Raw genomic sequence first — 27,691 nt, forward strand, 5'->3', positions numbered from 1 at the left:
ACCCGCCTCGGCCTCCCAAAGTGCTGGGATTACAGGCGTGAGCCACCGCGCCCGGCCGACATGTTGTATTTTTAAAGTTAATAGTGATATTTAAGTCTGTTCTCATTCAGCATATATCAATTTCTACACTTAATAACAATTTTTTGTTCATCTTCAGAAGAGGAACTTATCAAATATAACCTTTTTGCTATTCTAAACTACAGTATCACTTTTTCAAAAATTAAATCTTGAAAATAGGGATAATTTCTCTAAAGTCTCAATATTGACCAACAGAATTTATTATAGATATCTATACAGCATAACAGATTTTAATTATGACTTTCAAAATAAAAAAGCAGTATACAGGCCAGGCACAGTGGCTCACACCTGTAATCCCAGCACTTTGGGAGGCCAAGGCAGGCAGATCAAGAGGTCAAGAGATCGATCCTGGCCAACATGGTAAAACCCCAGCTCCATGAAAAACACAAAAATTAACTGGGTGTGGTGGTGCACGCCTGTAGTCCCAGCTACTTGGGAGGCTGAGGCAGGAAAATCGCTTGAAACTGGGAGGCAGAGGTTTCAGTGAGCCGAGATTGGGCCCCAGCATTCCAACATGGCAACAAAGTGAGACTCTGTCACAAAAAAAAAAAAAGAGCAGTATACAGAGACTATAACTATACTGACCAATACCACTTAATAGGCAAAATAGGCATGATTCGGGTAGTTCTAAAACTATAAACACATCCTGAACTTAAAAAAACTGTAAATCAAATTTCCATATATCCACAACACGAACATACAGTATCTTCCCCCCATAAATTACTATATAATTCTGATTATGAAGGAGTCTAGAATGATGAAAAACTGGTATGAAATTATGATTCTACATTCTTACATAACTGTAAATGAAACAAATGTTGAGAGTTGCACAATAGTATCTTCCACATACTTTCCAACAGGGAAAATTTTGTTCTGACTAATAAGCTTTTTTAAGGATTAATAAGAATCTTAAAAAAAACAAAAAACTCTACCAAAAAAATATCAAAACTGAATCTGATCAAACCTCTAGATCCAATTAACAGGTTATAGAAACTACAGATGACAGAGGAATATGTTGAATAATACCACAGAGAGACATTCTGCAAAACACAGACTCTGAGAAACTAAATAAAGCAACCTAGTTTCTTCAACAAATTAAGTCACAAGGGGGAAAAAGGACATAGAGGATGGAAATTATAAATTAAAAAACTTTAGAGACATAACCAATTACAATACAGGTATTGATCGACTTACGACCTATGCAACTTAACGACCATTTGACTTTACGACCACAATCGCTAGCCACGACTGCTCCACGTCTGGCAGCGCAAACGTTGCCCAGCTGGGCGTACAACAGTGTGGACCAGCTTCCGGCAGCGCTACCATCTCCGTGTACACCATTTCAACTGTACATATAGCCTACTCAACTTACGGCCAAATCATGTTACGACCGGTCCGTGGTCCCGACCGTGGTCATAAGTCAAGCACTAGCTGTATGTCAATTTTAAATTATAAATTAAAAGATTTTAGAGACATAACCAATTACGATATGTCAAATTTATTAGGTTTTTGACTCTACAAACTGAAGTAAAAAATGAAATTACTTATAAGACAACAAGAAATTTGAACACCAGATATTTGCTGATATGAAGAAATATGTTAGTTATGTTTAGGTTAAGAATCCATCTTTTAGAGATGAATACTGAAATATTTATGGGCTTTGCTTCACAATAAGAGAGAGGGAAATGCTTCCAACACTTCTCTACTAAGTATGATATTTGCTCTCACCTTTTGGCAGATACTCTTTATCAGGTTAAGGATATGTCTATTTCCAATTAAACTATTATCATATATAGATGTTGGATTTTATCAACCATTTTTTAGATATTTATCAAGGCGGTCTCATTTCTCCTTTGATCTTGTAATGTGGTAAATTACATAATATTAGATTTAGTACTGTCAAACCAGTTATACCACAGAGATGTAATTTGCAAAAATCTGCAAAAACTCAATGGGTCAGTGATGTAATGACTATAACAGAAAATAAAATCTTTCTAGTGTTGGTGAGAACATAGCTAAAAAACTATTTCTAAACTTCAATGACAAATCAAAGAACACCTATAGAAAATGTCTATAGGATAAATAGAATCTGACACTTTTCCTAATGTGGAAGGAATCTAGTATAATGGAAATATCATAAAGATTGGGTTCACATCCTGACTCTGCAACTAGTTCTATTAACCTTGGGCCAATAGTCTCCTGGCCTGTTCCACATAAAAAATAATAGTAGTTCCATACATGCTGCAAGATTTCTGAAAGGACTGAGAGGTCAACTAAGGAACAATTCAGTAGTTTGTTCTAGGTATTAAACTACCAAGTGGCAGAGTCTAGCCTTAAACCTAGGATTTCTTACTGTAAGTCCATGATCTTTCCAATACTCTACACCATATCTCAGTAGATTCCATTTCATATAAACATAATCCAAATAAATGAAGTTAACTCTGTTTTTAATGTCTACCAATAACTTAGAACATAATTCTCAAAGTGTAGTCCAGGAACCCTAATGATTCTTGAGACCCTTTCAGTTCTGCGAGGTCTCACATGCATAGTTTTCCAGAAGCTAGTGACAAGTGATATCACAGCAGATTTAATGCAGGAGCATGTATGTGAATCCAGGTATTTTCTGTTAAGCTAGACATTAAAGACATTTGTAAGAATGTAAATTTTTCTACTTTTCTCAGAAAATAGTTATTTTTCATAAAAATATATTACTTGTGTTAAGACATAATGGGTTTATTATTGCTATTTTTTTAAATATTACATTTTATTTTAATTTCAAATATAATCAATGTCAATGAATAAAACTGACATTAACAAAAGCCCTTTGGGGACAAAAAGAGTGTAAAGGGGTCATGAGATCAAAATGTTTAAAACATCGCCAGCTTAGGATATATCTAATCCTTTGCTAGATTTAACTCCATATAAGTATATAAAATTCAGAATAAAACTCAAAACTCTCTGAACACCTTAATTAAAAAACTGTGTGGGGAAGGTTAGAAAGTAGAAAACAGTATGGTGTTATAGAAAGGACAATACTTTTATATACAGAAATCCTGGGTTCAAATGTACTAGACATTTCACTTAGTAAGTCACTGAATCCTCTTAAGCGTCAACCTCTTTGTCCATAAAATAGGGACACTGGCAAACTACCTTACCTCCTTCTCAAGGTTAAGAGGGTCAAGTGAAATAAAGAACGACTATAAAACACTATGTCAATGCATTATATTGAATACTGAAAATGAAAAAAAAAAAAACCACAATGTCAATACAAACACAAAATCATAACTATTGTTAAAGTTTACCTCTGTGGCAGACAGATGGACACTTATGGTTTCTACATCCTAAAGTCCGTCCACAGTTTTGATCACAAGGTGGACAGTTTCCAGGGCAACACTGAAGAGAAAGCAATATATAAAGAACAGGTAATTCAAAAACCCATGAATAATGGGCATGTCATGACTAGTCACAGAACTTATGGAAAGCAAAAGATATACTTTTCACTAAAAGAATGAAAGTATTCAAGAGTATCAACATTCTTCTGGTAAATAAATATACTTCACTAAGAACTTACAATGACCTAATTTAACAAATCAAGCTAAATTTTCTTAATTATTAATGACTCAATTATTCTATGACTCAGACATTTCCATCAGATAATTTCATTCCTTTATCTATGCAGAGACTAATAACATTAGCCAAATGAATGTCAACTCAGGAAAACAATTAGTCTGGCTATTTAAAAAAAATTTTTTTTTTTTTTTGAGACAGAGTCTCACTCTGTTGCCAGGCGCCAGGCTGGAGTGCAGTGGCGCAATCTCGGCTCACTGCAACCTCCGCCTCCTGGGTTCAAGCAATTCTCCTGCCTCAGCTTCCCAAGTAGCTGGGACTATAGGCATGCGCCACCATGCCCAGCTAATTTTTTGTATTTTTAGTAGAGACGGGGTTTCACCATGTTGGCCAGGATGGTCTTGATCTCTTGACCTCGTGATCCGCCTGCCTTGGCCTCCCAAAGTAAAATTTAATTAGAACCAATTCAATGTACAGATTCACTTGGCAGTTATTTATTTTCTTTCTTTCTTTTTTTTTTCTTGAGACAGGATCTGGCTCTGTTGTCCAGGTTATAGTGCAATGGTACAATTTTGACTGACTGTAACCTCCACCTCCCAGGCTCAAGCCATGCTCCCACCTCAGCCTCCTGAGTACCTAATGCTACATGCACTACCCACCACATCCAAGTAGTTTCTGTATTTTTGGTAGAGATGGAGTTTTGCCATGTTGCCTAGGCTGGTCTCAAACGTCTGAGCTCAAGCGATCTGCCTGTCTTGGCCTCCCAAAGTGCTGGGATTAAAGGCATGAGCCACTGTTCCTGGCCTCATTTGGCAGTTATTTTCAAACCACAGAATCAGAGACTAAAGAAGAGAAGCAGAGATAGGCTACTTGCATCCAGCTTTCTTTGTCACTTCCCTGATTTCACAGACACTTCCCTGTCTGTGAAAATATAGCTAGCTATGACCTGTCCTAATTTTTCAATCATGGACACCAGGCAACTACTATAAGTCTATACTTCCATCTTAACTCTTTCCTTGACTTCTTACATGCCTAACTTTGGAAAGGAAATACAGACTACAACTGTCTTAAAGAAACGTATGGTTGTATATAAGAGAAAGTTTCAGTACATAAAAATACCTCAAAACAAAATATACATTATTTAAAAAGCAATTAAAAGTCAATACAGCTTATTCTAAAAAATTAACCAGGCATAGTGGTGTGCACCTGTAGTCCCAACTATTCGGGGAGGCTGAGGAAGGAGAATCGCTTGAACCTGGGAGGTGAAGGTTGCAGTGAGCAGAGATCACGTGACCGCACTCCAGCCTGAGCTAGAGTAAGACTCCGTCTCAAAAAAAAAAAAAAAAAAAGTCAATATACTTTAATCAATTAGACAAATGTTCATTGAGTAATACTATGTTCCTATCACTTTGCCAGTGCCAGTGGGGGGAAAGGTTATGTGGTCCATGACTTGAATAAGCCAACAGACACTTCTGTTTCAATGTATGAAGTAGTAACAACAACCAGATTTACAGTCCTGTCTTAAACAACTAGAAAACCAGACAAAAGATATGAAGCTACAGTTGTCAGACATCAGATAATTAGGCAGCACAGACGACAATTCCTAACAGAAGGGAAACAAACAAGGCAAGCCCTGCAATGCCATCAGCTTAGACATGGAGACTTCTGGCTATAGCATGAGGAAGATCATAAGCAGAATCTGGCTATCTCAGACAAAATTGATAGTTCAGAGAGGCCACTGTGGCTAGAATTTGTGGAGAGAAGGCAGCAGTACAGAAAAAGCTCTGGGGAACTCCGGAAAGAACTCCCTGGGTCTTTGGCTGAGTACTTGTCTGTGTGTGTGAGAGAGGAAACAACCCAAAAGCTGAGAAAGAACCACTGGAAATAGAAGGTAGAATAATTTCAAGAGATTGTACAAGGTGATGAAAAGGTCCGTGTTCATTACAGACAGAGTAGAAGGACCTCCTAATACATGGGCATCAAGTAGGGTACTTAGAAGTTATTGCGTCAGTATTGAGGCCAAAGTAGCCCTAAACAAAAGAGTATTCTGGTCATACCTAAAAATATCAAGCCTCTAAAAGAACTAACAGGTTTTTAGTAATTTAACTTTGTCCCAGAATAAGGCTTAAAAATGTTTAAAGAAATACAAATAAACAAAAAGAACCAGCACCCAAAAATGTAAAGTTCACATCTAGAAACAATCAAATATTATTTAGCAGACAAAGAAGCAGAAAACATAACCCCCAAAAAGTAGAAAAATCAATAAACAGAAACAGACTCAGAAATGAGAGATGACAGAATAAGTACACAAGAACATTAAAACAGACATTATAAATACAGCCTATCTCACATTCAAGTAGATAGAGGAAGCATGAACATGCTAAGGAGAAGCATGAACATGCTAAGAAGAAACATGGAAGATATAAAAAAAGACCCAAATCCAAATTCTAGAGATGAAACAAACTACTGAAAACTGGTGATAAAGACTGAGATCTTAATAACCAGCCAGAAAAAAAGAGACACAATCAGTACAGAGGAACAAATATAACAATCATAGAATACTACTCAGTGGAAAAAATGCAAGCTAAAAGATAGTAGAGCAATACCTTTTAAGTATGAGGGTAAAAACCGCCAAAGTAGAATTCTAAAGTAAAAATATTTTTCACAAAAACTAAAGAAAGGTATATTCAGACATACAAAGTTGAAAGAATTCATGACCAGTGCTATTAGAAATATTAAAGGAAATCCTTCAGAATAGAAAGAAAATGAAATGTGATAGAAATCTGAATCTATACAAAAAGATGAAAAGCACTTAAAATAAGTATGATGATAAACATCAAAGATTATCTTTTTCTTATTTTTTCAAGCTCTTTAAAAGATAACTGATTATTTAAAGCAAAAGTAAAGTCAATGTATTTGGGGCTTATAAAATACACAAATATAAAATGTATGAAAATCATACATTCCAGTGATCAGAAATAGTAATCAGAAACAGCTGGAGAATCAAGCTGAGAGGACAATGCACAGGACAAGAAACTCTTCTCATTTAAAAAAATTGGTACAATTCCCACTAATACAAAAATTACCTAGATTAAGGTTAATCTAGAATATTTATTAATATATTGCATGAAAACCAAAGCAAATGCCTGAACATTTTTTGAGAAACAATTCAAGACAGCACTTATTGAGAGTCCAAAATGGAAAAATTCAACAAAGTCTTTATATCAGGGATTTCCAAGCTTAAAACACAAACCTTTCTTCTACATTGATGCTTCTGACAGTCACGCATCTTAACACATTTAGTTTCACACAGATAAGGTTTATGACAAGGCATTCGTTTTGTATGCTTTCCACAGCGACAGTGCTTTTCCACTTCCTAGAAGAATAAAAGAAATGCTATTAAAATTGATTTTTGTTCGTATTTTTCCTCTTATTGCAACTTCTACAATTATTAAAACATGAAGAACAAAAATTTTAACACTAAATTTGTGTAACAAACTTCCAAACACCAATTTGAATTTCCTAAAACATTTGCTTTTATCTTACTTTGTTCCAGAAAGGACTGCATATAAATTTGTTATTAAATTTAGTAGAAAATTGATATTAAATAGTTAAACACACACACACACACACACACACACACACACACACATAATAAAACTACTTACATTTCGTTACAACCATAACATCTGCACCACTTGTCTCAGTAAAGCCAAAAAAAACTGGAGTATCTAGTAAGCTAACTTGTTGACTTGGTGCTCTGGTCAAAACCAAAATGACACATACAACTTTAAAGTCTCAAGTATAGGCCTCTACTGAAGTCTTGAACACCCAAAGTCATCCGTGAGGACTGGTATTAACTTCTTATGAACTCCAGTTAATGTTGACATTTTGACCTACTCTCCTTATAATGAATGAATGTTCTGAATGGCATCTAAACTGAGGAATCCTTTCCAGAAGGTTTTCAATTTACATTGCCAAGATTCATCAGAGGAATCATTATCTATGGCAGCTATGGCCTTATAAAATGTATTTTGTAAAAAATAGAACTTGAAGGTCAAAATTATCCCTTGATCCATGGGCTGCAGAATGGATATTGTGTTAGCAAACATGGTATAAAACAGCATTAATTTCTTTGTACAGCTCAATCAGAGATACTGGGTGATAAGGTGCATTGTCAATAAGCAGTAATATTTTGAAAAGGGTATTTTCCAATCGGTCAATCTCAAGAGTGGACTTAAAATATTCAGTAAACCATGCTGTAAAGATGTGCTGTCAACAGATAAGCTGTCATCTAGGCTTTGTTGTTCCATTTACATAGGCAGACTAGATTTAGCAAAATTCAAAAGATCTCCTAGGAATTTTGAAATGGTAAATGAGCACTGCTTCAATTTAAAGTCACCAGCTACATTACCCCTTAAGAAGAAAGTCAGCCTATATTCTTTGATGGTTTGAAGCTTTAAAAGTCCTAGATGGTATCTTGTTCTAGTAGAAGACTATTTCATCTCAGTTGAAAAATCTTTTGTTTAATGTAGCCACCTTCATCAATTACCTTAGCTAGATCATCTGGATAGCCTGCTACAATTTCTACGTTAACACTTGCTGTTTCACCCTGCACTTTTGTATTAGGAAGAGGGCTTCTTTCCTTCATGAACCAACCTCTGCTAGTTTCAAACTTTTCTTCTGCAGCTTCCTCACCTCTCTCAGTCTTCACAGAATTGAAATTAGGGCCTTGCTTTGGAGTAGGCTTTGGCTTAAGGTAATATTATAGTTACTTTGATCTTCTATGCAGATCTCTAAAACTTCCTCCTATAATAATAAGGCTGTTTCACTTTCTTCCTGTATTCACTGGAGTAGCAATTTAATTTCCTTTAAGAACTTTTCCCTTGCAATCACAACATGGCTATTTGATGCAAGAGGACTTTCAGCCTATTTCAGCTTTCAACTTGCCTTCCTCACTAGCTTAATCATCTCTAGCTTTTGATTTAAATGAGAAATCTGCGACTCTTCCTTTCACTTGAACATTGATGAAAGCCATTGTACGGTTATTTATTGGCCTAATTTAAATATTGTTGTCTCTCAGGGACTAGGAAGGCCCAAGGAGAGGGAAAGAGGGAGGGGAATGACTGGTCAGTAGAGCAGTCAGAACACACATAACATTTAACCATTAACTTCACTGTCTAATATGAGCATGGTTTGTGGCACCCCCCAATCAATCACAATGGTAACATCAAAGATCACTGATCACAGGTTATCATAACAGATATAATGATAACGAAAAAGTCTGAAATAGTGCAAGAATTACCAAATATGACACAGAGACATGAGCATGTGCTGTTGGGAAAATGAAGCTGAAAGACCTGTTTTACAAAGGTTTATCATAAACCTTTGATTCATAAGAAAATGCAGTATTGGCAAAGCACAATAAAGTGAAATGCAATAAAATGTGGTATGCCTGTATTCTCCTGCTTCTTACCCGAATATTAGGTCACTAAGCTCATATAGATCATGATACAGATGTATATGAAAATAAGTAACAGGAAACAACCATAGGACAATCTCATTTGATATATTATGATAGGTAGCTCTTAAAAGTAATTATTACAGTAGATAACTAACTTGTCTACATGTTTCACAGGGACCTCGGTGACAACGCTGTGAACATCTATGGATTCCACATTCAAGAACTTTATCACAACTGTCTCCACAAGTTGGTACATCTTCCGTACAAGGCAAAGAAAACTCTAAAAACAGATAAAAAGTCAATATTAATAATAGGATACATTATTATTTAATATCAACAAAGTGCCATGTTCTGCAGGTTCCCTGAGGGATGATAGCCCTTTCAGACTATGAATTTTTGTAACCACATAATCATTGGGAAAAATTAACTTTAATGAAAATAATTCCTAATATTTGTGGCATTTATAGTTTTTAAAAAGAAATTTGGCACAAGTTAACATCCTCAAGAAACACATTTTTATAGGCCACCTACTTCAGAAATAGTATCTAAAGAAATGAGTAAAGACTATACAAACCATGCATGAGGAATTTTGCTAATGTACAAATTTATTTTAAAAAACTTGCCCTTAACTACCCCACAAAGACAAAAAGAAAGATGTAGGCTTTAAAACGTTATAAAACTCAGGCCAGGTGCAGTGGCTCACTTTTAAAATCTCAGCATTTTGGGAGGTCGAGGCAGGAGGATTACTTGAAGCCAGGAGTTTGAGGCCAGTCTGCGTAACATAGGGAGATCCCATCTCTACAAAAAAAAATTTTTAATGAGCCAGGCATGGTGGCAGGTGCCTGTATTCCCAGCTACTGAGAAGGCTGAGGCAGGAGGATCACTTGAGCCCAGGGGTCTGAGGCTGCAGTGAGCTAGAATTGCACCACTGCACTCCAGCCTGGGTGACAGGATGAAAACATGTCTCTTAAAAAACGGTAACAACAACAAAATTATAGAACTCACCTATAACATAAAGATATCATGACAAATATTAGAAGTAGTCTTCTTACACATATGATGCTGTTATTTGTGGAGAGTCAAAGCAGCTGACTCAAACTGCTATCCTACTATGCCTTTATCTCAAAGCAGCCTAAAATAAACTCACCTACAACCTATTACATAATAATGACAACAGTAGAGGCTCCCCTATTAACAAACCCTACTAGAGTGGTACATTTGTTATAACTGAGGTACTTACATTGACACATCATAATCACCCAAAGATCATAGTTTATATAAGGGTTCACTCTTGGCATTGTATATTTTATAGGTTTGGACAAATGTATAATGACATATATCCACAATTACAGTATCACACGGAGGAGTTTCCCTGTCCTGAAAATCTTCTGTGTCTCTCCTATTCATCTCTCTTTCTCTCCAACCCCTGGAAGCCATTGATCTTTTCACTGTCACCACAGTTTGTACTTTTCTAGAACGTCATATAGTTGGAGGTTTTTATTTTGTAACTTTTTCAGACTGGCTTCTTTCATTTAGTAATATGCAAGTATGCACTTAAGTTTCCTGAATGCCTTTTCATGGCTTGACAGCTCATTTCCTTAAAAAAAAAAAAAAGAAAAAGAAAAGTCTTACTTGATTTCTGACATGGACAGAACCTTTTCCCAGATCGAGGACATTCTCCACAAGCACCAACATGGCAAACTTGCTCACATGTGTGATTACCACATGGCAGTGTTTTTCCACATACCTAAAATAAAATGCAATTAACACTAATGAAGGATTTAAAAGTTAACAAAAAAAGACTTCATACAGGACATAATCCACTTTTCAATCACAAATAACTGCTTTAAATCCCTCATATTATTATACTTCATATTTTATACAGGTGTTATACATATGGATAGATACATGCATACATATGTATACACACACATGTATTTCCTATGCACCAAAAAGTATATTTTAAAAATACAATAAAGAAAAAAAGTACATACAGCTTCATATGATCATTCATCAAAGAGTTCGAAGTGGCACTAAAACCACACCAATTCTAGGACAAGCAACCTATAAAATCAATCTCACTTCCTCAATTGGATTAATTCAAGAAGTGGGGAGGGGTGTTGTTGGTTGAAGAAAAGAGAAAGAGAGGAAGGGAATAAGAGCTAGCAAGAAGGAGTACAAATGTACTGAATCTAAAATTCAACAAACAGCTGTGACTTTGAAAAAAAATTTTCCTCCAATAATTAAAATGATATTAAATTTAAAAGTAGTTTCTTAAAATATAATTCATCTGAGTTGCTATTCTTCCTCACCTTTTATCCAACTAAACCTAATTAGCCTTGCTGCTTTCTAGTTGTCTATGCTTTGTCTATTCTTTAATGCCCATCCCTCAAAATGCATATAAACTTACTTGATCACAGTGCCATAATGGACTTGAACAACTTCTTTCAGCTACTTTCTTGCCACAGACACACTTCTGTCTACTAACTCTTGGACAAGGCTGACAACTTCCTAAAACCAGAATGATATATTAGCACAGAAACATAAAAGCAATAAAGATTGCTTTGACTTTTGCCTAACGTCAGAAAATCTAATAGGTATGGCCTTTTACCTGCATGACAAGGATTTTCACATTTATGTTGCCCACAAAGCAACTTTCGTCCACATGGCAGCTGACAGGACCATTCCTTGGCACTGCACCTACGAGGGATAGGTTTTGCTTTCTTACAGTAACAAGTAGTTGTGACCATCTTTGGACAAGGAGGGCAGGGACCTAGAATCCAATAAAAACCAAAAAAAAAAAAAAAATCTAAAGTCAGAAACTAAAACTTTTAACTCCTACACCTATCAATATTTCTTTACTGATACTTTACAAAGGTAATAATTTTCAATATTTTCTCATGGCAAACTTAAATTCTGAATTCAACTTTTACAACTTTTTTTGCCTCAACATAAGAAATAATCGCCCACAAGCAAGTAAAAATGCAATATATAACTCACCTGGATGACAGAGGAGTAAACACTTATGGCCACAAGGAGGTTTAAATTCTCGCTCACATACTTGGCCACATGAATGAGGCACAAGCCATGGATCTAAAGGTGGATCTTCTACTTTTCCACAATAGCAATAGTACCTACTAGGTGTTTCAGATCGTTTGTATTCAAACCTACATTTTGGACTACAAAGAAGAATGAAATTACTAAAGCTAACTTCACCTCTAAAAGCAACACAAATATAAATATACTTAGTAACAGAGTATATTCTGTTAAATTAGTTTTATGTTAAGGAACTGTGCTCCATCCTTGTGTTAGTAAATAGGATCTTATTAAAATCTATTTCAACCATATAGAACAGCTCTACACAATACAATGTGCTTAGATGATGGTACAGTTTTATACCTGGATTGTCCAGTACAGTAGCCATTAGCCACATATTGTGAGCACTTGAAATGTGGCTACTGCTTACAACTGAGGAAGAAACGGAATTTTTTATTTTATAATTTCTAAATATTTAAATAGCTACATGTGGCTAGTTGCCACGAATTAAACGGCACATATCTAGAATACAGCTACAAAAAGAAAGTAAAATTAGTTTTCTACTAACCACCTGAACTTTATTCTTGAGGAATTCACACTGCTTTTCATAAAACTCAATTTTTTAAAGTTTTGTTTTGTGGTTTACAAATAAAATATATTAGCAACAGCAAACAGAAGACAGAAGTCAGGTTATAGACAAACAATACAGCAAGGAAAATGACTACAATTTAGAATTAAGGGGGAATAAACTTGAAAATAAAGAATTTCATAATTCTCAACATCTAGTACAAAAAAACATATAATATTCTTTTTTTTTTTTTTTTTTTTGAGACAGGGTCTCACTCTGTTACCCAGGATGGAGTACAGTGGTGCAATCTCGGCTCACTGCAACCTCTGCCTCCTTGGTACAAGACATTCTTGTGCTTCAGCATCCTGAGTAGCTGGGACTACCAATGCGTGCCACCACGCCCGGCTAATTTTTTGTATTTTTAGTAGATCAAGGGTTTTGCCACGTTGGCCAGGCTGGTCTTGAACTCCTGACCTCAAGTGTTCCACCAGCCTTGGCCTCCCAAAGTGCTGGGATTACAGGCGTGAGCCACCATGCCCCACCCAAAAAAGATACAATTTGAATGTGCCTAAGTCAAAGAAAAGTTCAAGTACCATGAAAGACTTTAAACTTCCATCATTAAAATAAATAAATTTTGGTAGAAGTGTTAACCTTCAACTCTATCAAAAATGTACTTGTAGATCATCATAGATCACTTCATTCTCAGAAGATGCTCTAAACCTTATCTCCCAGACAAATGAGTATAGTTAGTATACTACTCTACAATAAGTTTCACATTAACATTTAAAATTTCTTTTGTATCATATACAAAACATTTTCACTGTCATGAGAACATGTTCTGTTTCCAAATAAATGCCACATAAATATTCAAAATAACCCAAAAGATATTTTTTCTTATAATTAAAAATCAAAAACAAAATATTAAGTTCACCTGCATCTGGAATAAATAACTGGTACTTAGTTGGAAGAGTTCAATTTTCTCTTATTAAAAGTGTTTACTATTCCTTTAAGCTAGTGTGGAGGGGGATATGTATTTCTAATAAGCATGCATATAGATGACTAATAGGCAACTCACCATACCTTAACACTGCCCACCTGCACTGAGACTGAAGTGGCCCAGTGAGGGTAATATGTACAAATGAGTAAGTTTTATTTTAAATAATGGGATGCCAACAATGAAATGTAATTATGCTACATCTTCTTCACAAAAAAGCAATATCTTAGTAGAAACCTGTATTTAAAATTTTTTATTTCTATAAAATAACTTAAAATTATTAACATTTTACCAAGTTCTAGCTCCATCTTTATAAGGATTAAGCAAAATGGGTTTCCAACCAGACTGGTCATTTATTTTCTTTCTTAAAAAATTTGAAAAATGGAATGCAAAGTATATGGCACAGCTGATTAAACTGTTGTTCGTTTTAAATTATAAGAAAAGTAACAGTACATTATTTTTTTAAACTGATCCTTTCCTCCTATGACAAATTGACTACTTAAAATAGAAGTGAGAAGAACGAGGGTAAGAAAAAACATACATTGCAAGCTAGAATATCTGGCTTAATTCTACATCTATCAAACACTAAAATTCCTACACCACAAATAAATAATATGCAGGAGCAAAACAAATGTACTTCGAAATGTTAAACAGTGTGCATTCAATTTCCAAACAGTGTGCATTCAATGAAAAGAAAGTATTTCTAAAAGCAAGCTCGTAAGACACAACTCAGCTGGAAGAATACAAAAAGAACTGAATTTAGAAGTAAGAAATCCTAGGTTTCAAATTTTGGAAAGAGTGAGGAGCCTGAAGTCAGTTCCCTTCAATTAACTTCAATATACCCATTGGTAACAGGAGAATAAAATCTCTCATAGATTGCTGAGAATTATTTTTACATACTCTTCTAAAAGTAACTAGCATGCCTAAAATGTTTTTTAAAACTACACTACTGGCCAGACATGGTGGCTTATGCCTGTAATCTCAGCACTTTGGGAGTCCCAGATGGGTGGATCACTTAAGGTCAGAAGTTCAATACCAGCCTGACCAACATGCTGAAACCCCATCTCTACTAAAAATATAAAAATTAGACATGGTAGCGGGCACCGGTAATCCTACCTCCTCTGGAGGCTGAGATAGAAGAATTGCTTGAGGCAGTGGTTGCAGTGAGCCGAGGCCACTCTACTGCACTCCAGCCTGGGCAATACAGCAAAACCCTGTCTCAAAAAGAAAAATAACACACAAAATTTTAAATATAAAATCAGTTATTAATGTTACAAAATGTGACCAAACAGAGTCCCTGAAGCTTATACTTCATTACTCTGACAGTCAGTCTACCTCTTTGGGCTGCCAATATGAATAAATTTGTTATTATCTTTATTTAGCAGTGATATAAAATTCTACTCTCCAACTCTTTCTGGAAATATAACAAAAGATCAAATAGTCAATAATAAGCAAAACTAATAAAATAAATGTAAAAAAAAAAATAATATTGTATAATATACACCTGCAGTTTTAAGCTTTCAGAGGATAAAACTGGGAATTGTATAATCGAAATACGTTAAATGACAGTCTTGTACCATGTAGTAATAATGTATGCTCACAGGAATTCTGGACAAGAAGACTGCAATTATGAATGATTCTCAGTCCTACAGAAAATTGAAAGTCCTTTCAAAGCATAATTAAGGAATTGTTTTGCAGGGGAAAAATTAAGTCTGGATGATTTATTAGTTATCAAAATGAACAAGTAGTTATACAAATTGAAAAAAATGGGCCATTACCAAGGTTCCATAGCGTCACAAACCAAATGACTACTTAAAGGCCCAATATAGATATTGAAACCACCAATAAAGCAACTTAGAACCTATAATTTTCATTTCTTCTACAATTTAATAATCAAACTAGGCTGGGCGTGGTGGCTCATGCCTGTAATCCCAGCACTTTGGGATTTTTTGGGGGCGGGTCACCTGAGGTCAGAAGTTCAATACCAACCTGGCTGACATGGTGAAACCCCATCTCTACTAAAAATACAAAAAATGAGCCAGACATAGTGGCGGGCACCTGTAATCCCAGCTGCTCAGGAGGCTGAGGCAGGAAAACCTCCTGAACCCGGGAGACAGAGGTTGCAGTGAGCCAAGATCGACACTGTACTCCAGCCAGAGCGACAAGCGTGAAACTCCGTCTCAAAATAATAGTAATAATCCAACTAATCAGAAAAAGTTACCAAGGCCAGGGATAATCTCTCTTTCCAAAATCATCATCGGTCACAGAAGATACAAGAAACTGACTGTCTTTAGCCCACTTCTGGATACATGGCATGTGAAATATACAGAAACATCCCAAACAGCTCCAAACCTAAGACAAAAGTGTCAGAAGTTAATATATGTTCAATAATTTGTCTTTGTTAATTCTAAAACAATTTAATATGAATATCACACTAAATCATTTTCAAGAGCTATTTAAGGATTAAAGAAAAAAAAATCTTTCCTTCGACTATAATAGAAGAACTGTTTCATGGGAAATGCATTTAAAGGTAGAATACTTTAAAGAAAATTATTATTTATCACCTAGATTCATTCAGCTAGAAATAATTACTGCTAACATTCTGGACAGTCTCCAAATTTATATACATATATTTTTTCATTCTTTTAAAAAATGAGGTTATACTATAATTGAAATACAACTTTATAGTCTTTTTTATAAGCATATTTATAGCTAAACAGTTTATCACATAGATTTAAGTACTTAAACAAATTTCTCGTTATTAAGTGGTTATTTCCAAGTATAAATAACACTACAAAAGAATCCTTAAACATAAATATGTACATATATCTCTACATAGCCTTTTTATTATATAAAACCTATTAGTCTAACACCTTACTAATGCTAAATTCTAAAAATTAGGTAATCAAAAAACAAGAATATCTATAATTTAAAAGCTTAAGGAATAATACTAAATATATTTTTGAAACCTGCCAAACATTTTGATATAACTGATAAAAATCAGTTCTCCTTTCCTTATAACATTTTACAACTGTTTGATAAAATCAGACATGTAGCATATTGCATGAGCTAGCAACAGCATTAAACAGCCAACTTCTTGGTTTGGGTTACCCCCAAAGCAGTATCTGAGATAAGAGCTTGGATGCAGGAGTGAGGGGACTAGACGGGAAAAAGAAATGCCAATGAATGATATATTGTTGAGCTGATTACCACTAAGGGGCACAGAAGCTCAATCCTACAGGGGGACCTCTGCAGAACCATGTAAAACATGCCTTGGACTACCCAGCCCCACCAGCTAATGGAAAGGAGGCTGAGGCATTCACCTACCAACTCCCTGTGGTTGAATGTTGCTGCATGGGGCTTTAACTCCCCAGTGTTTCTGCACCATACCCATGTATCAGCTAAGTCAATTTCCAAGAAGAAAAGTTAGAGGTGGAAAAAACACACACACATAGTAAGTGTTTAAAGTGTATTTCTATCTACATGCAGAGACTATTCATTCCCTGAAGCTGAAATCAGAGTAAACCAACTAGATGTGACTCTAGACACAAAAAGCATCTGTATCTGCTATATTCTTCTATCCAACCTGAGCATGTTACATTTCTGATTCACTCTACATGACCAAACTATTTCATCTGGCATGATTTGCTTTCTCTAGGCAATGCTGCTGTAATAGCAGTGAATTAATCTAAGGTCAAAATGTTGAGTCTTTCACATTCAGTAATCACTTCTCCTTAATTGCTTCATTAATGACCTTTTAAATGTACATATATACATCTTCATCACTAGGCCATAGCTCCTTTAAGGACATGAGTTTTGTCTGAATCTCTCTCTTCCCACTGACCCTCACCACTTCCCAAAATGCCTTTAACACAGGATAGGTTAACTAATTAAGCCATAAGTGTTACTGCCAAGTTCTACTTCCTTGAAGATAGTGAGAATATCTTTTTCAAACCCACTAAAAGTAATATAGTACATTTCAACTTTTCATTTTTATGGGAATCTCTAAAGTACAGATACTAAAAATGTTTTATCAAAACCACATTTGCATTAAAACTGACGATAACTAAGCTACATCAATAGTGCTAAAAATACTAAATGCTCATTTAGCGGTAATTTTTTTAAAATTCCAGATTTTAAAATGAAGATCAATTCATATACAAAATTCTCAAATAAAGCACTTTTAAACAAAAGCAAGCAGAAGAATAATAAATCACTGTTAAGTATCACAAGTGCAAACGAAGATATTTTGAGGAGATACATTAATATAAATGAGAAAAACTTACTGCTTGGTTTCTCTTCACGGAAGCAATACAAATTAAGCACGTCATGGCCCCTGCTTGAAAAGCTTCATTTACATATTGTTTTGTTCTCTCTAATTCACGTATATCTCCATCTGGAAATTTAAAGATTTAAAAATCTCATGCTGCACAACATCTGAAAATAACACAAACTCACTAATAGCACCACATTACATAAGAACTGTCTAGCAATATCGATCGCTCAAAATATAGCTGTAAAACAAGAAGTTTTTAAAAAAAGGAACCAATGAGCTGTCAAGAGGTCACAAAGTCTGTGTAATAAATCTTGCGTACATGGTTCAAAAACAGTATCTCGGCTCTCTCACTGTACACCTGCTTTTGTGGTTGTTACAATTCTCAACCGATTTGGTGGAGGCAGAGCCATAAGCAAGAGCAGCAAGATGTAAAGTCTTAAGGAAAAGCAAAGTGTGAAAGGAAGAACCTAAACTAATTAGTAGAGCCACTTAGCATAAATATAAGCATAGATGTGAGTGTGTGTGTGCATATTTACTAGGTGTATTCTTAATAAAAACTTGCTGAATGAAAAGACTCTGAGGCTTTTACAGTACAATAACTACATCTCATGAAATTATGTTCACTATTTCTGCTTAAAAAGGTAGCATAAACTTTTTAGGAAAAAAAGTACCCGACAGTATTTTATTTAAGTAATTATTCACTGCTTCTTTGCTAGACACTGTACTATTAGTATTTCAATAGGATTAAATGAGTTACTATTATTTTCATTTTACAGATGAGAAAACTGAGGCACAAAACAGGTAACTTCAGTTTGCCCACAAAGTAAACCCTCTTAACCTCTATGCTACACTGCAATGAGCAGTAACTGCAGGAAGGTCCAACAAACAACAAGTAACAGCAAAATGAAAAACAGAACAAGTACCCTAAAGTACAAATGACACCAAAAGGGCAATAATCTGAGTCACTTTAGTATGAGAGAAATAAGTCTACATGCCTTTAGAACAATAAAGATTGTTCAATAGAGGTTGACTGAGTCTTCAAAAAAAAAGTAGATTAAAGTGTAAACTACCATAGGTACAGAACTTACCATGGAAATAACATGGTTCAAGCCAAATTTAAATTGCCAAAAAAATTAAATAGGACATGTGGCTAATCTTTACTTTCTAAAATCATCTGAGTAAACACGGCACTTATGAAAGCTTGCCCTGCCATAATATAAATGTGATTTAGGACATTAAACAAAATAAATGCAAACACACTCTCAAAACTATAAATTATTATAAAATTATTAAAGACAATTGCTTTACTTTAAACAAACGCTGAATTAAAAAAAAAAATCCTTAAAAGCAGAATAATAATATAGGGTGCTTATTTTGTTTTTCAACAAAGCTGGCTTTAACAGACATAAAACATTTTAAATTTCATCTAATTTAACAGCTAACTCAAAAAACACAATTTAAGAAGATAGAACAGGCTTTTACAAAATAAAAACATTTTATTTTAAAAATTTATGTAAGATTTCTTTGAAACATGCATTAAAATTTGGCTGCAGCAATAAAATGTACTGCCCAGCACATCACAGCAGATAGTATGGCATTTGAAGTCACGTATTTTAAAAAGATCACTCTGGCACCTAAAGAAAAATGAGTATGTGGAGGCCACGACTGAAAGTAGGAAGTGCCAGTTAAGAGGCAGTTACAGCAGATAAAGCAAAAAAAAAATGACCTTGAGCAAGTTCCCTAATGTGTCTCTGTTTTCTGATCTGTAAAATTAGTAGTAACAGTTATCTGCCTCACAGTTATTATGTGGATTTAATTCAGATGTTAAGCAGCTGTAAAGTCTTGAACTAGGTAATAACAGTACATAGGCAGCGTAAGGGTAGATTTAAGAAATCTAGGAAGCAAAACTTAGGAGGACCTGGTGACAATTATGTTGTGATAGTTTTAAAAGCTGAAGTTCATGTTAAGATGCAGAAGGAAAGAGTGCTGTGTCTGCTGAGCTGTCTGACATGGGCAGAGGGAGAACTGCAGTAAATAACACGCATGTGCCATCTCTGCTTGGCTTGGGAGGGTGACTGAGAAAACTGTAGTGCCATTAAGATAAAGAAAACAAAAGAATAAATAAGTTCTCTTTCAACATCAGTTTGATGCGTCCATGATAGAGATACTCATCAGGAAGTGGGCTGTGCAAGTTTGAAATCTGAAAGAAGGATCACAAAAATGCCAAGGCTGAGCTCAAATAAAAATGAACTCCTTTGGTAAAGTCCTGCTCTTCAATTCACTAATGTGAGGTAGGAACCATCCCATTACTCTGGCATGTATGTTCTTAAATCAAGTGATCAGATTTTCTTACATTGGTAGAGGCAAAGGAATAAGAATCAAATACTAATGGATTTTACGTAAAACATAGCATAAAAAAATTACCATAACACTTTAAGATTAAAACCAGATTAAAAATTAAAACTTAGAAATAACAAATGTTTTCTAAATACTAGACTAAAAGACTAGTTATTGCATTATTGCATTTTCTATTTAAAAATAAAATCTGACTCTATCTAGAATGGTTTGAGGTCCTCTTGAAGCAGAAAACTTAAGATTATTTTCTATGAAGTCCTTTAGAAACAAGAAACCCTCTAACCTTAACAGTTACTTTTTATCAATTCTCACCTAGCTGAACTAGACTATCTAGCCAAACTTCCTAATCTTAATTCCTTAGCAGATATAGTAAATTCCTTAGAAACCTACTTGATGATGTGCAACTATCTTCATGATCCCATCAATATATTCAGGCAACTGTCTAATCACCAAGGATATGGGGTGGGAAGGGAAGAGTGAAATACATAAATCTTTCTGTCTAAAGATTTTATTAACTCTCAGCCAGGCACAGTGGCTCACACCTGCCATTTTGGGAAGCTGAGGTGGGAGAATTCCCTGTAGCCAGGAATTCAAGACCAGCCCCGGCAACACAGGGAGATCCTGTCTCTACAAAAAAATTCTAAAAAAATTAGCCAGGCATGATAGTGTGTGCTTGCATTACCAGCTACTTGGGAAGCTAAAGCAGGAGGATCACTTGAGCCCAGCAGTTCAAGATTGTAGAGAGCTATGATCACACTACTGCACTCCAACCTAGGCAATAGAAAGAAGACTGTCTCCCAAAAAAAAGTAAAAGGCTAACTCTCAGGCTCTTTACTTGCCTTTATTCTAACTCATGTTCAAACTCTGCTATGCTTCTGATTCTGTTGTACTAACAGTCCTTAATCCTGACATCACTGACCTTATACTTCCCATGAAAGCACAATATAATAACTAAGGAACACATCAGTATAGAGTAGAAGACGAGCGCTTAGGATGTTGGGCCTTATGATCAAGGAAAGACATGATTGAAAAAAGAAACAGATTTTGTAGAAGAAAGCAGCAGAGATGATAGAAAATCTCTAATAATCAAGCCACCAAATCTGTAATAGTCAAGCAAACAGACATACAGCACAGACTACACGATAGGCACTGCTGTGATTCATTTCTTACACAGTGCTTACACATAGTGATTCATTTCATCCTAACAACTTTAAGGTATTTACTGTCATTATATCCATTTTACAAAACAAGAAACTGAACTCCTAAGATGCTAAGGAATATGTCAAACATACAGCCAAGTAGTAAAGCCAAGGATTAAACCGTGGCAATGTGGCTCAAGAGTCAACATTCTTAACTGCTGTACAATGCTACTTTTTCCCCATAAACAGGTACAAAAGCAAAAGTCTAATCTCAGAATTTTTCTGCTTTTACAGAGAAAATGCAATCAGCCCACTAATGGCTCTAAAGCTAAGCAAACTAGGTTTAAACCCAGCTCTGCCAATTACTAATTGTGCAACTCTAGGAAAGTCACCTCTCCGCTGTAGAATTGTTTCCTAAAATATTTCTAAGGTTTTCCTGGTTTTAACAGGATACTAAAGTAAGAAAAGGAACCAAGTAAGGGTATAAAATTCATTACTAATAAAAGGCATATAAACAATATGACATATCTACAAATATACTGATAAATGTTGACATTACATGCAAGAATATATTTTTTTTTATTGAAAGGGAGTCTTGCTCTGTCACCCAGGCTGGATTGCAGTGGTGCGACCTCGGCTCACTGCAACCTTCGCCTCACAGGTTCAAGCAATTCTCTTGCCTCAGGCTCCCCAGTAGCTGGGATTACAGGCATGTGTCACCAGGCCCAGCTAATTTTTTTGCATTTTTAGTAGAGATGGGATTTCACTATGTTGGCCAGACAGGTCTCAAACTCCTCACCTCAGGTGGTCCCCCCCACCTCAGCCTCCCAAAGTGCTGGGATTACAGGCATGAGCCACCACACCTGGCCTACATGCAAGAATATTTCCAATAATGATTTTAAAGAATAAAAGGTAGAAAGTTTAATATTTACATATAAAACAATCTTTAGTTAATAGTAAAGTGGTACAACAGCAACATCACTTTGGCCCTCTTTCACATAAACAAACGTGGCTTTAAGAGTACCCAGATATAAACCACAGATAACATAATGTACATATCAAACCTGAGGAAATTTAGGTTTTTTTTAAAAAGTATGGCTAGGTGCAGTGGCACATGCCTACTGACCCAGCTACTCAGGAAGCTGAGGCAGGAGGATCACTTGAGCCCAGGAGTTCGAGGTTTCAGTGAACTATGATTGTACCACTGCACTCCAGCCTGGGCAACAGAACAAGATCCCAACTCTAAAAATAAATAAATGAAAATCAGATGTTGTAAATGAGATAAAAAATAAGGAAATAAAGAATTAAAAAGACTTCAAAACACATTGAACATGACAAAAAAAAAAAAAAAAAAAGAATAGACTGAAAGGGGTACACAAAGTCCTCTAGTTCAATGAAATCATCACAACCAGAAAAAAATTGCCCCAGTTCATCACACGGGAGCTTTAGCAGCCCCATCCACGCATTCTACTGAAATGTCAATTGTATACACACAAAGGTCTCCCAAGGCTGTAAAACAGCCACTGTCATTCTATTTGTTTTATAGAAAAATTAGTTACACAATATATAACTCAAATACCAAAGTGTACAAAAATTCAACACTAGAACATACAGTATTCATCTTAAGATATAAAATCCTATTCCATATAAAGGAATTACCAAAAAAAAAGTCAGGAATACAGTTTCATCGATGTCAAATGTCAAAATTTAAAAGATCAGTACCTGTCTGAGTAGTGTATTTTATAAATGTATTAGCAACTATTCTCCCCTGTTTTCCTTCAAAATCTTCATCTCCTTCTTCTTCAGATGAAGAGCTAAAGTGTTCTTCAACAAGTTTTCTGGCTGCAGCTTGGTTAGCTTTCTTGATTTCTTCAAATTTTTTCTGAGACATTAGCTCTGTTTAAAAGAAAAAAGTTTCATTTCTGCAGAACAATCTCTCAAAAAGCAAAGCATAATGTGCTAATACATCATTTTAAAACATGCATTTGAAAGTCCCCTTTGGAGCATTCTATCTTACTGTAATCCATAAGAAAAAGTTATTTTCAAATGCCTTGACACACAACTAAAGAGAATACCACAACAAAAATTTTCACATTTCTAAGTACCCTGCTAAAATACAGCAAAGTTTTATGAAAATGGTGATGAATAAATCAAAAAAAATATGAAAATACGATAAACTTATCAAAACACTGGTGATCAACTTCAAAATAAGAACTAACAAAAATTAAGATTTTTAAAGTACATTGGGCACAGTAATTTTTAAGAAGTTAGGGAATATGTCCACAGTGAGCACATAAAGAATCAGGGAAAGTGGGTACTTGAAACTACTGTCTGCTGAACAACAGGACAGGATAGGACAGTGCGGTCCAGCCCCAAGAAAGAGGCTGTACCAACAGTACTCTCTATGCACCCACTATATTTATAATTGGCTTTTAGAAAGGTCAAGAACTTTTTGCCTTTATTATGGACTTTTTGTGGTCACAAAAAAATAAACATATTTTACATTAATCCACACAAAATATTAACATGGAGAACATGTTTCTTCCAACTTCATTCCAAAAAGAATGTTAATTTTGGATTCATTCTTCTGCTACTCTCTTTGGCGCTATCTGTACTTCTTGTTTTGTTGATTAATCATACAAAACAAAATTAGATTACTTCACTGCACATTCCCAAAGAAACTTCCAACTTCTTGAGAGCAAGGACCATGGGGATTTTCTTCAAGCACTAAGTATTAAAAAGCTCTTATGGACAGCAAACATAGTTTAAGAAAGGAGCCACAAACCTGCAGAATTGATCTAAATTCATGAGTTCCCATCCTGAGATAATTTTAAATGTACTGATTGACTATTTTAAAATTCACATTATAATTGAAACTGATGAGCCACTACTAAGATAAGCTCTTTTATCATGGGTGGTATATTTGTACTTGACGACGTTCCCTCATGAAACATTTTCCTTTTCTTATTGCAGCCAGCTTGGTTAGGGGTATCAACAAAACAAATTGAGTATTTCAAGTAAAACTGGAAGAAAATGTATATCATGCTTACCTAGCAATCTCTGAGTACAGGTAAAAAAGAACTGGCTATGAGATACATAACTCAATACTTATCATAAAAAAGACGACAAATGTCATTAATCTATGGGAAATTAGCACTTAAAGATACATAAGAAAAAAGGCTGAATTGGACAGAGGTGAGAACATTCATAACCTGATAAATGTATTCACCTAATATCATCTCAAGGTAATGACAAGGTGACAAAGCAACCTTCTCACATATTATTTCTTAAAGCCAAATCTCAATTATCTAGGTAGAGAATGCTTGTTTTCATTCTACCTACAAAATCTAAGAAAGTTTACCAAACCTGTTCACCTATCTGCATATTGTATACCTTATCATCACCACCAGAAACTGCATGCTAAGAGAATACCTACCTTTAACATTAGCCTAGGAGAAAACTACTCTGATACTCAATTCTGCTCCGCACCCAAAAAAAATATATTCTGAAAAATGCATTCCAAACACAAACATAAAATGATTTCAGGGATTACTCCCTCGGCCCCATGCACGACTGTGTGTAAGTGCTCCCTGGCTCCACGAAAACATGGTGTTGGAAGAAAGGTACTGATATATCAGAGGCAACACCAGATATATCCACAGAAGGACATGGAATTTGCAAACAGGAACTACAGTCAAGGAAGGTATCAAAAGCTCCAGTGCTTACAAGGCATAGACAAGTCAAGAAAGGTAAAGATGACAAATGACAGACACCTGGCTCCAGAAATGAGAGAGAATGTGAGACGGAGTGCCCAAGTCCAATCTAAATGGGATTTCTGTGACTCAGCCGAGCTGTTGCCATGCACAAACACTAAAACCACAAGGTTGTTAACCAGATTTTAAAAACGACAAACAAATGCTGACAGCCAATCCACATTTAAAACACAGTGTTAACCAAACAACACTATAGATCAAATCAAGACACCGGGCCACAATTTACAACTTATGGTCTGGAGATTCAAGTAGGCAAAAGAGAGTAGAGGGAAGTAACAAAGGTAATACCACCTAAAATTAAGACGAAAGAGGTGCGTTGGAGATCTACCTAGATTGCCGAAAAGAGCAGCCACCTGAAGGGCTGGAGAAGTAGGCCTGGTAACAAACTCCCGAAGGAGGGGAAAGTAGTGAAGTGAAAGAAGGCGAGGGCGGAGGCCGTCCTGACTAGCAACTGCCTTAGGAGGCACCCAGGTGAGCCCGCAGGCGGGAGCCATTCTCACCGTGGACTGCGGGCGTCTGCAGGGCTTGGGATCCCGCGGGGCTGTTACTGCTCCTCGCAGCCGCCGTGGTCGCGACTCCTCCGGGAATGGCGCCAGAAGGAACCGCGCCCACCGACCCCTTCTCTCGCCCTCCTCCGGCGCCACGGAGATGGACTCCATTTCCAGAGGAGGGGGCGGCACTCGCCCGTCCCCGGGCTCGGCCTCTGCCACTCGCCACCTGGCGCCAGGAAGCTTCCATCCCTGCAGAGGAGAAAAAAAAAAAAGGAGTGAAAGGAGGTGAGCGCGGCAGGACCGAAGCGAAGAAGAGGGTCAGTGCGGAAACCTGGTGTGAGGGGCCGAGGGAGGAGGGTTCCTGCAGGTCGGGGACGGGGAGGTCGCGGCCCTGCCTTTCCCGGAGGGCTAGTCCCCGCCAAGCCCCGGCTTTGGAGATGGACCGAAGACGGGAGGGAGGACTAGGTAGAGAAACCGCGGAGCAAGGAGCACACAGTGCCGAAGACAGAAAGCCGGAGAAGTGGAAAGCGCCTCCTCAGCCTCTGAGGAAGCGTGAAGAGCCACAGACTGACCCTGCGGCTCCCGCCGGGAACCAACTGCAGTAGCAGACCCCACGGAAAGCTACGTCTCCTTACCGACGGCGCTCGCCCCAACAGACTACAACTCCCAGAAGACCCCGCCCGCGGTCTGGCGACTGCGTGGCATCACTGGCCGCTTCCTGATCCGGAAAAGTGCCGGGGTTGGATAGGGAGAACCCCAGGCGCCTGCGCCGGCCTGGGTAGGCCTTTTGAAACTACAACTCCCGGCGTGCTCTAGGGGCTAGGGAAGGGTCGAAGGCCGCTGGGGTGCCTAGTAGTGGAGGTGGGCAGGACCGGAGGCTCTCGTGACCCCATAATTTGATTTTCCTTCTGCAAGACTGCACTAAACCAGCTGGGTACGAGGATTCCATGGAACTGTCCCTAATTGGCTGTCTGCCATCTTTTATTAGCCTTGCCTTTGGGCTTGCTGATGGCAGGAAGTGTCAACTTAAAATAATGAAAAGCGCAAAGTTTTGAGGATAGCCCACCTAGAAACTCCAAGGAATGGAATCAGCCTTCCGAAGTAGAGATTTAAGGTATCATTTATATAGGCAGAAGTGGAGAAGTTTTTAGCAGGATTACAACATTTTCTCATACAAAATTAGCGAATAGTTACAACAATTTGCTTATAGACAGTGTTTCTTTTTAGGAAGTGTACGTTTAACATTTTTCATAAAGGATTTTCTGTTATCTGGTCTAAGCAAACCATCCTTAATCTATAAGGATCATTAAGAAGGCAGGAAGTGTTTGTCCTTAACTTCATTTAATTCTCTCTAGCCATTGTACAGAACAAGAAAATTAAAGCAAGTTGATATATAATCGGAGAAACAGAAATTGTAACCATTATATGACTCGGATCAGTCACATCTCTCTCCAGGCTTAGTGATTTTTAGGTTCCAACAGCCTTTAAATTTTATTTATTTTCATAGGGGAACCTCACTAATAGGAAAGGCACTTACACTGAAAACACTTTGAGGTTGGCCACTGTGATGGAGGGAAGTGGCTTGAGTAGTAAAAAATACTCTTCTAAAATGCTAGAGCAATGTGGAAGATAAATCTAAAGCCTGTTATTGTCATACTCCTTTGTAGTTTCCAATGAGCTTTCCCTGGAGCATGCTAATTTTTATGTTCACAGCATCTCCCTAAACTAGATTTTGTTAAGGAAAATAGCTGAGGCCAAGACCTAAATCTTATGATTTTGCTGAGTTTCCAATAAGATACATATGCATATATACAAATAGGTAGATTGCAAAAATTCATTCTGGGGTCTGTCTGGCATTGAGAAACATTGATTGCTCTGTGGGACTGTACAATCCTTCAACAATTTAGTTGGATTTAGTTAATTCAACTAAATTGTCGAAGGATTGTACAG

General features: G+C 36.4%; 1 protein-coding gene across 4 annotated transcripts in view; it reads right to left on the reverse strand.

The window, feature by feature from the left end:
* The window catches only part of NFXL1 (nuclear transcription factor, X-box binding like 1), a 67,482-nt gene extending 41,058 nt beyond the window's left edge, over positions 1-26,424 (reverse strand). For 2 of the 4 annotated variants that reach the window (XR_004267506.1, XM_032274104.1), the window contains exons 1-11: positions 25,751-26,369; positions 23,200-23,373; positions 17,994-18,103; positions 15,929-16,059; positions 12,110-12,288; positions 11,721-11,882; positions 11,520-11,620; positions 10,742-10,856; positions 9,265-9,389; positions 6,899-7,021; positions 3,381-3,471 (exon numbers count right to left, since the gene is read on the reverse strand). Coding sequence is in view for 3 of the 4 variants with exons in the window: in XM_032274104.1 (XP_032129995.1) it covers positions 3,381-3,471; positions 6,899-7,021; positions 9,265-9,389; positions 10,742-10,856; positions 11,520-11,620; positions 11,721-11,882; positions 12,110-12,288; positions 15,929-16,059; positions 17,994-18,103; positions 23,200-23,373; positions 25,751-25,988 (1,549 nt within the window). In the remaining variant the exon portion in view is untranslated. Of the gene's footprint in view, positions 1-3,380; positions 3,472-6,898; positions 7,022-9,264; positions 9,390-10,741; positions 10,857-11,519; positions 11,621-11,720; positions 11,883-12,109; positions 12,289-15,928; positions 16,060-17,993; positions 18,104-23,199; positions 23,374-25,750 lie in introns of all 4 variants that reach the window. The other 2 variants (XM_032274103.1, XM_032274102.1) reach the window with 2 other exon arrangements.
* Between the last annotated feature and the right edge of the window lie 1,267 nt (positions 26,425-27,691).

Source organism: Sapajus apella, unplaced genomic scaffold (genome assembly GCF_009761245.1).
Source record: "Sapajus apella isolate SASKATOON/1434 unplaced genomic scaffold, GSC_monkey_1.0 scaffold5, whole genome shotgun sequence".
NCBI classification, from domain to species: domain Eukaryota; kingdom Metazoa; phylum Chordata; class Mammalia; order Primates; family Cebidae; genus Sapajus; species Sapajus apella.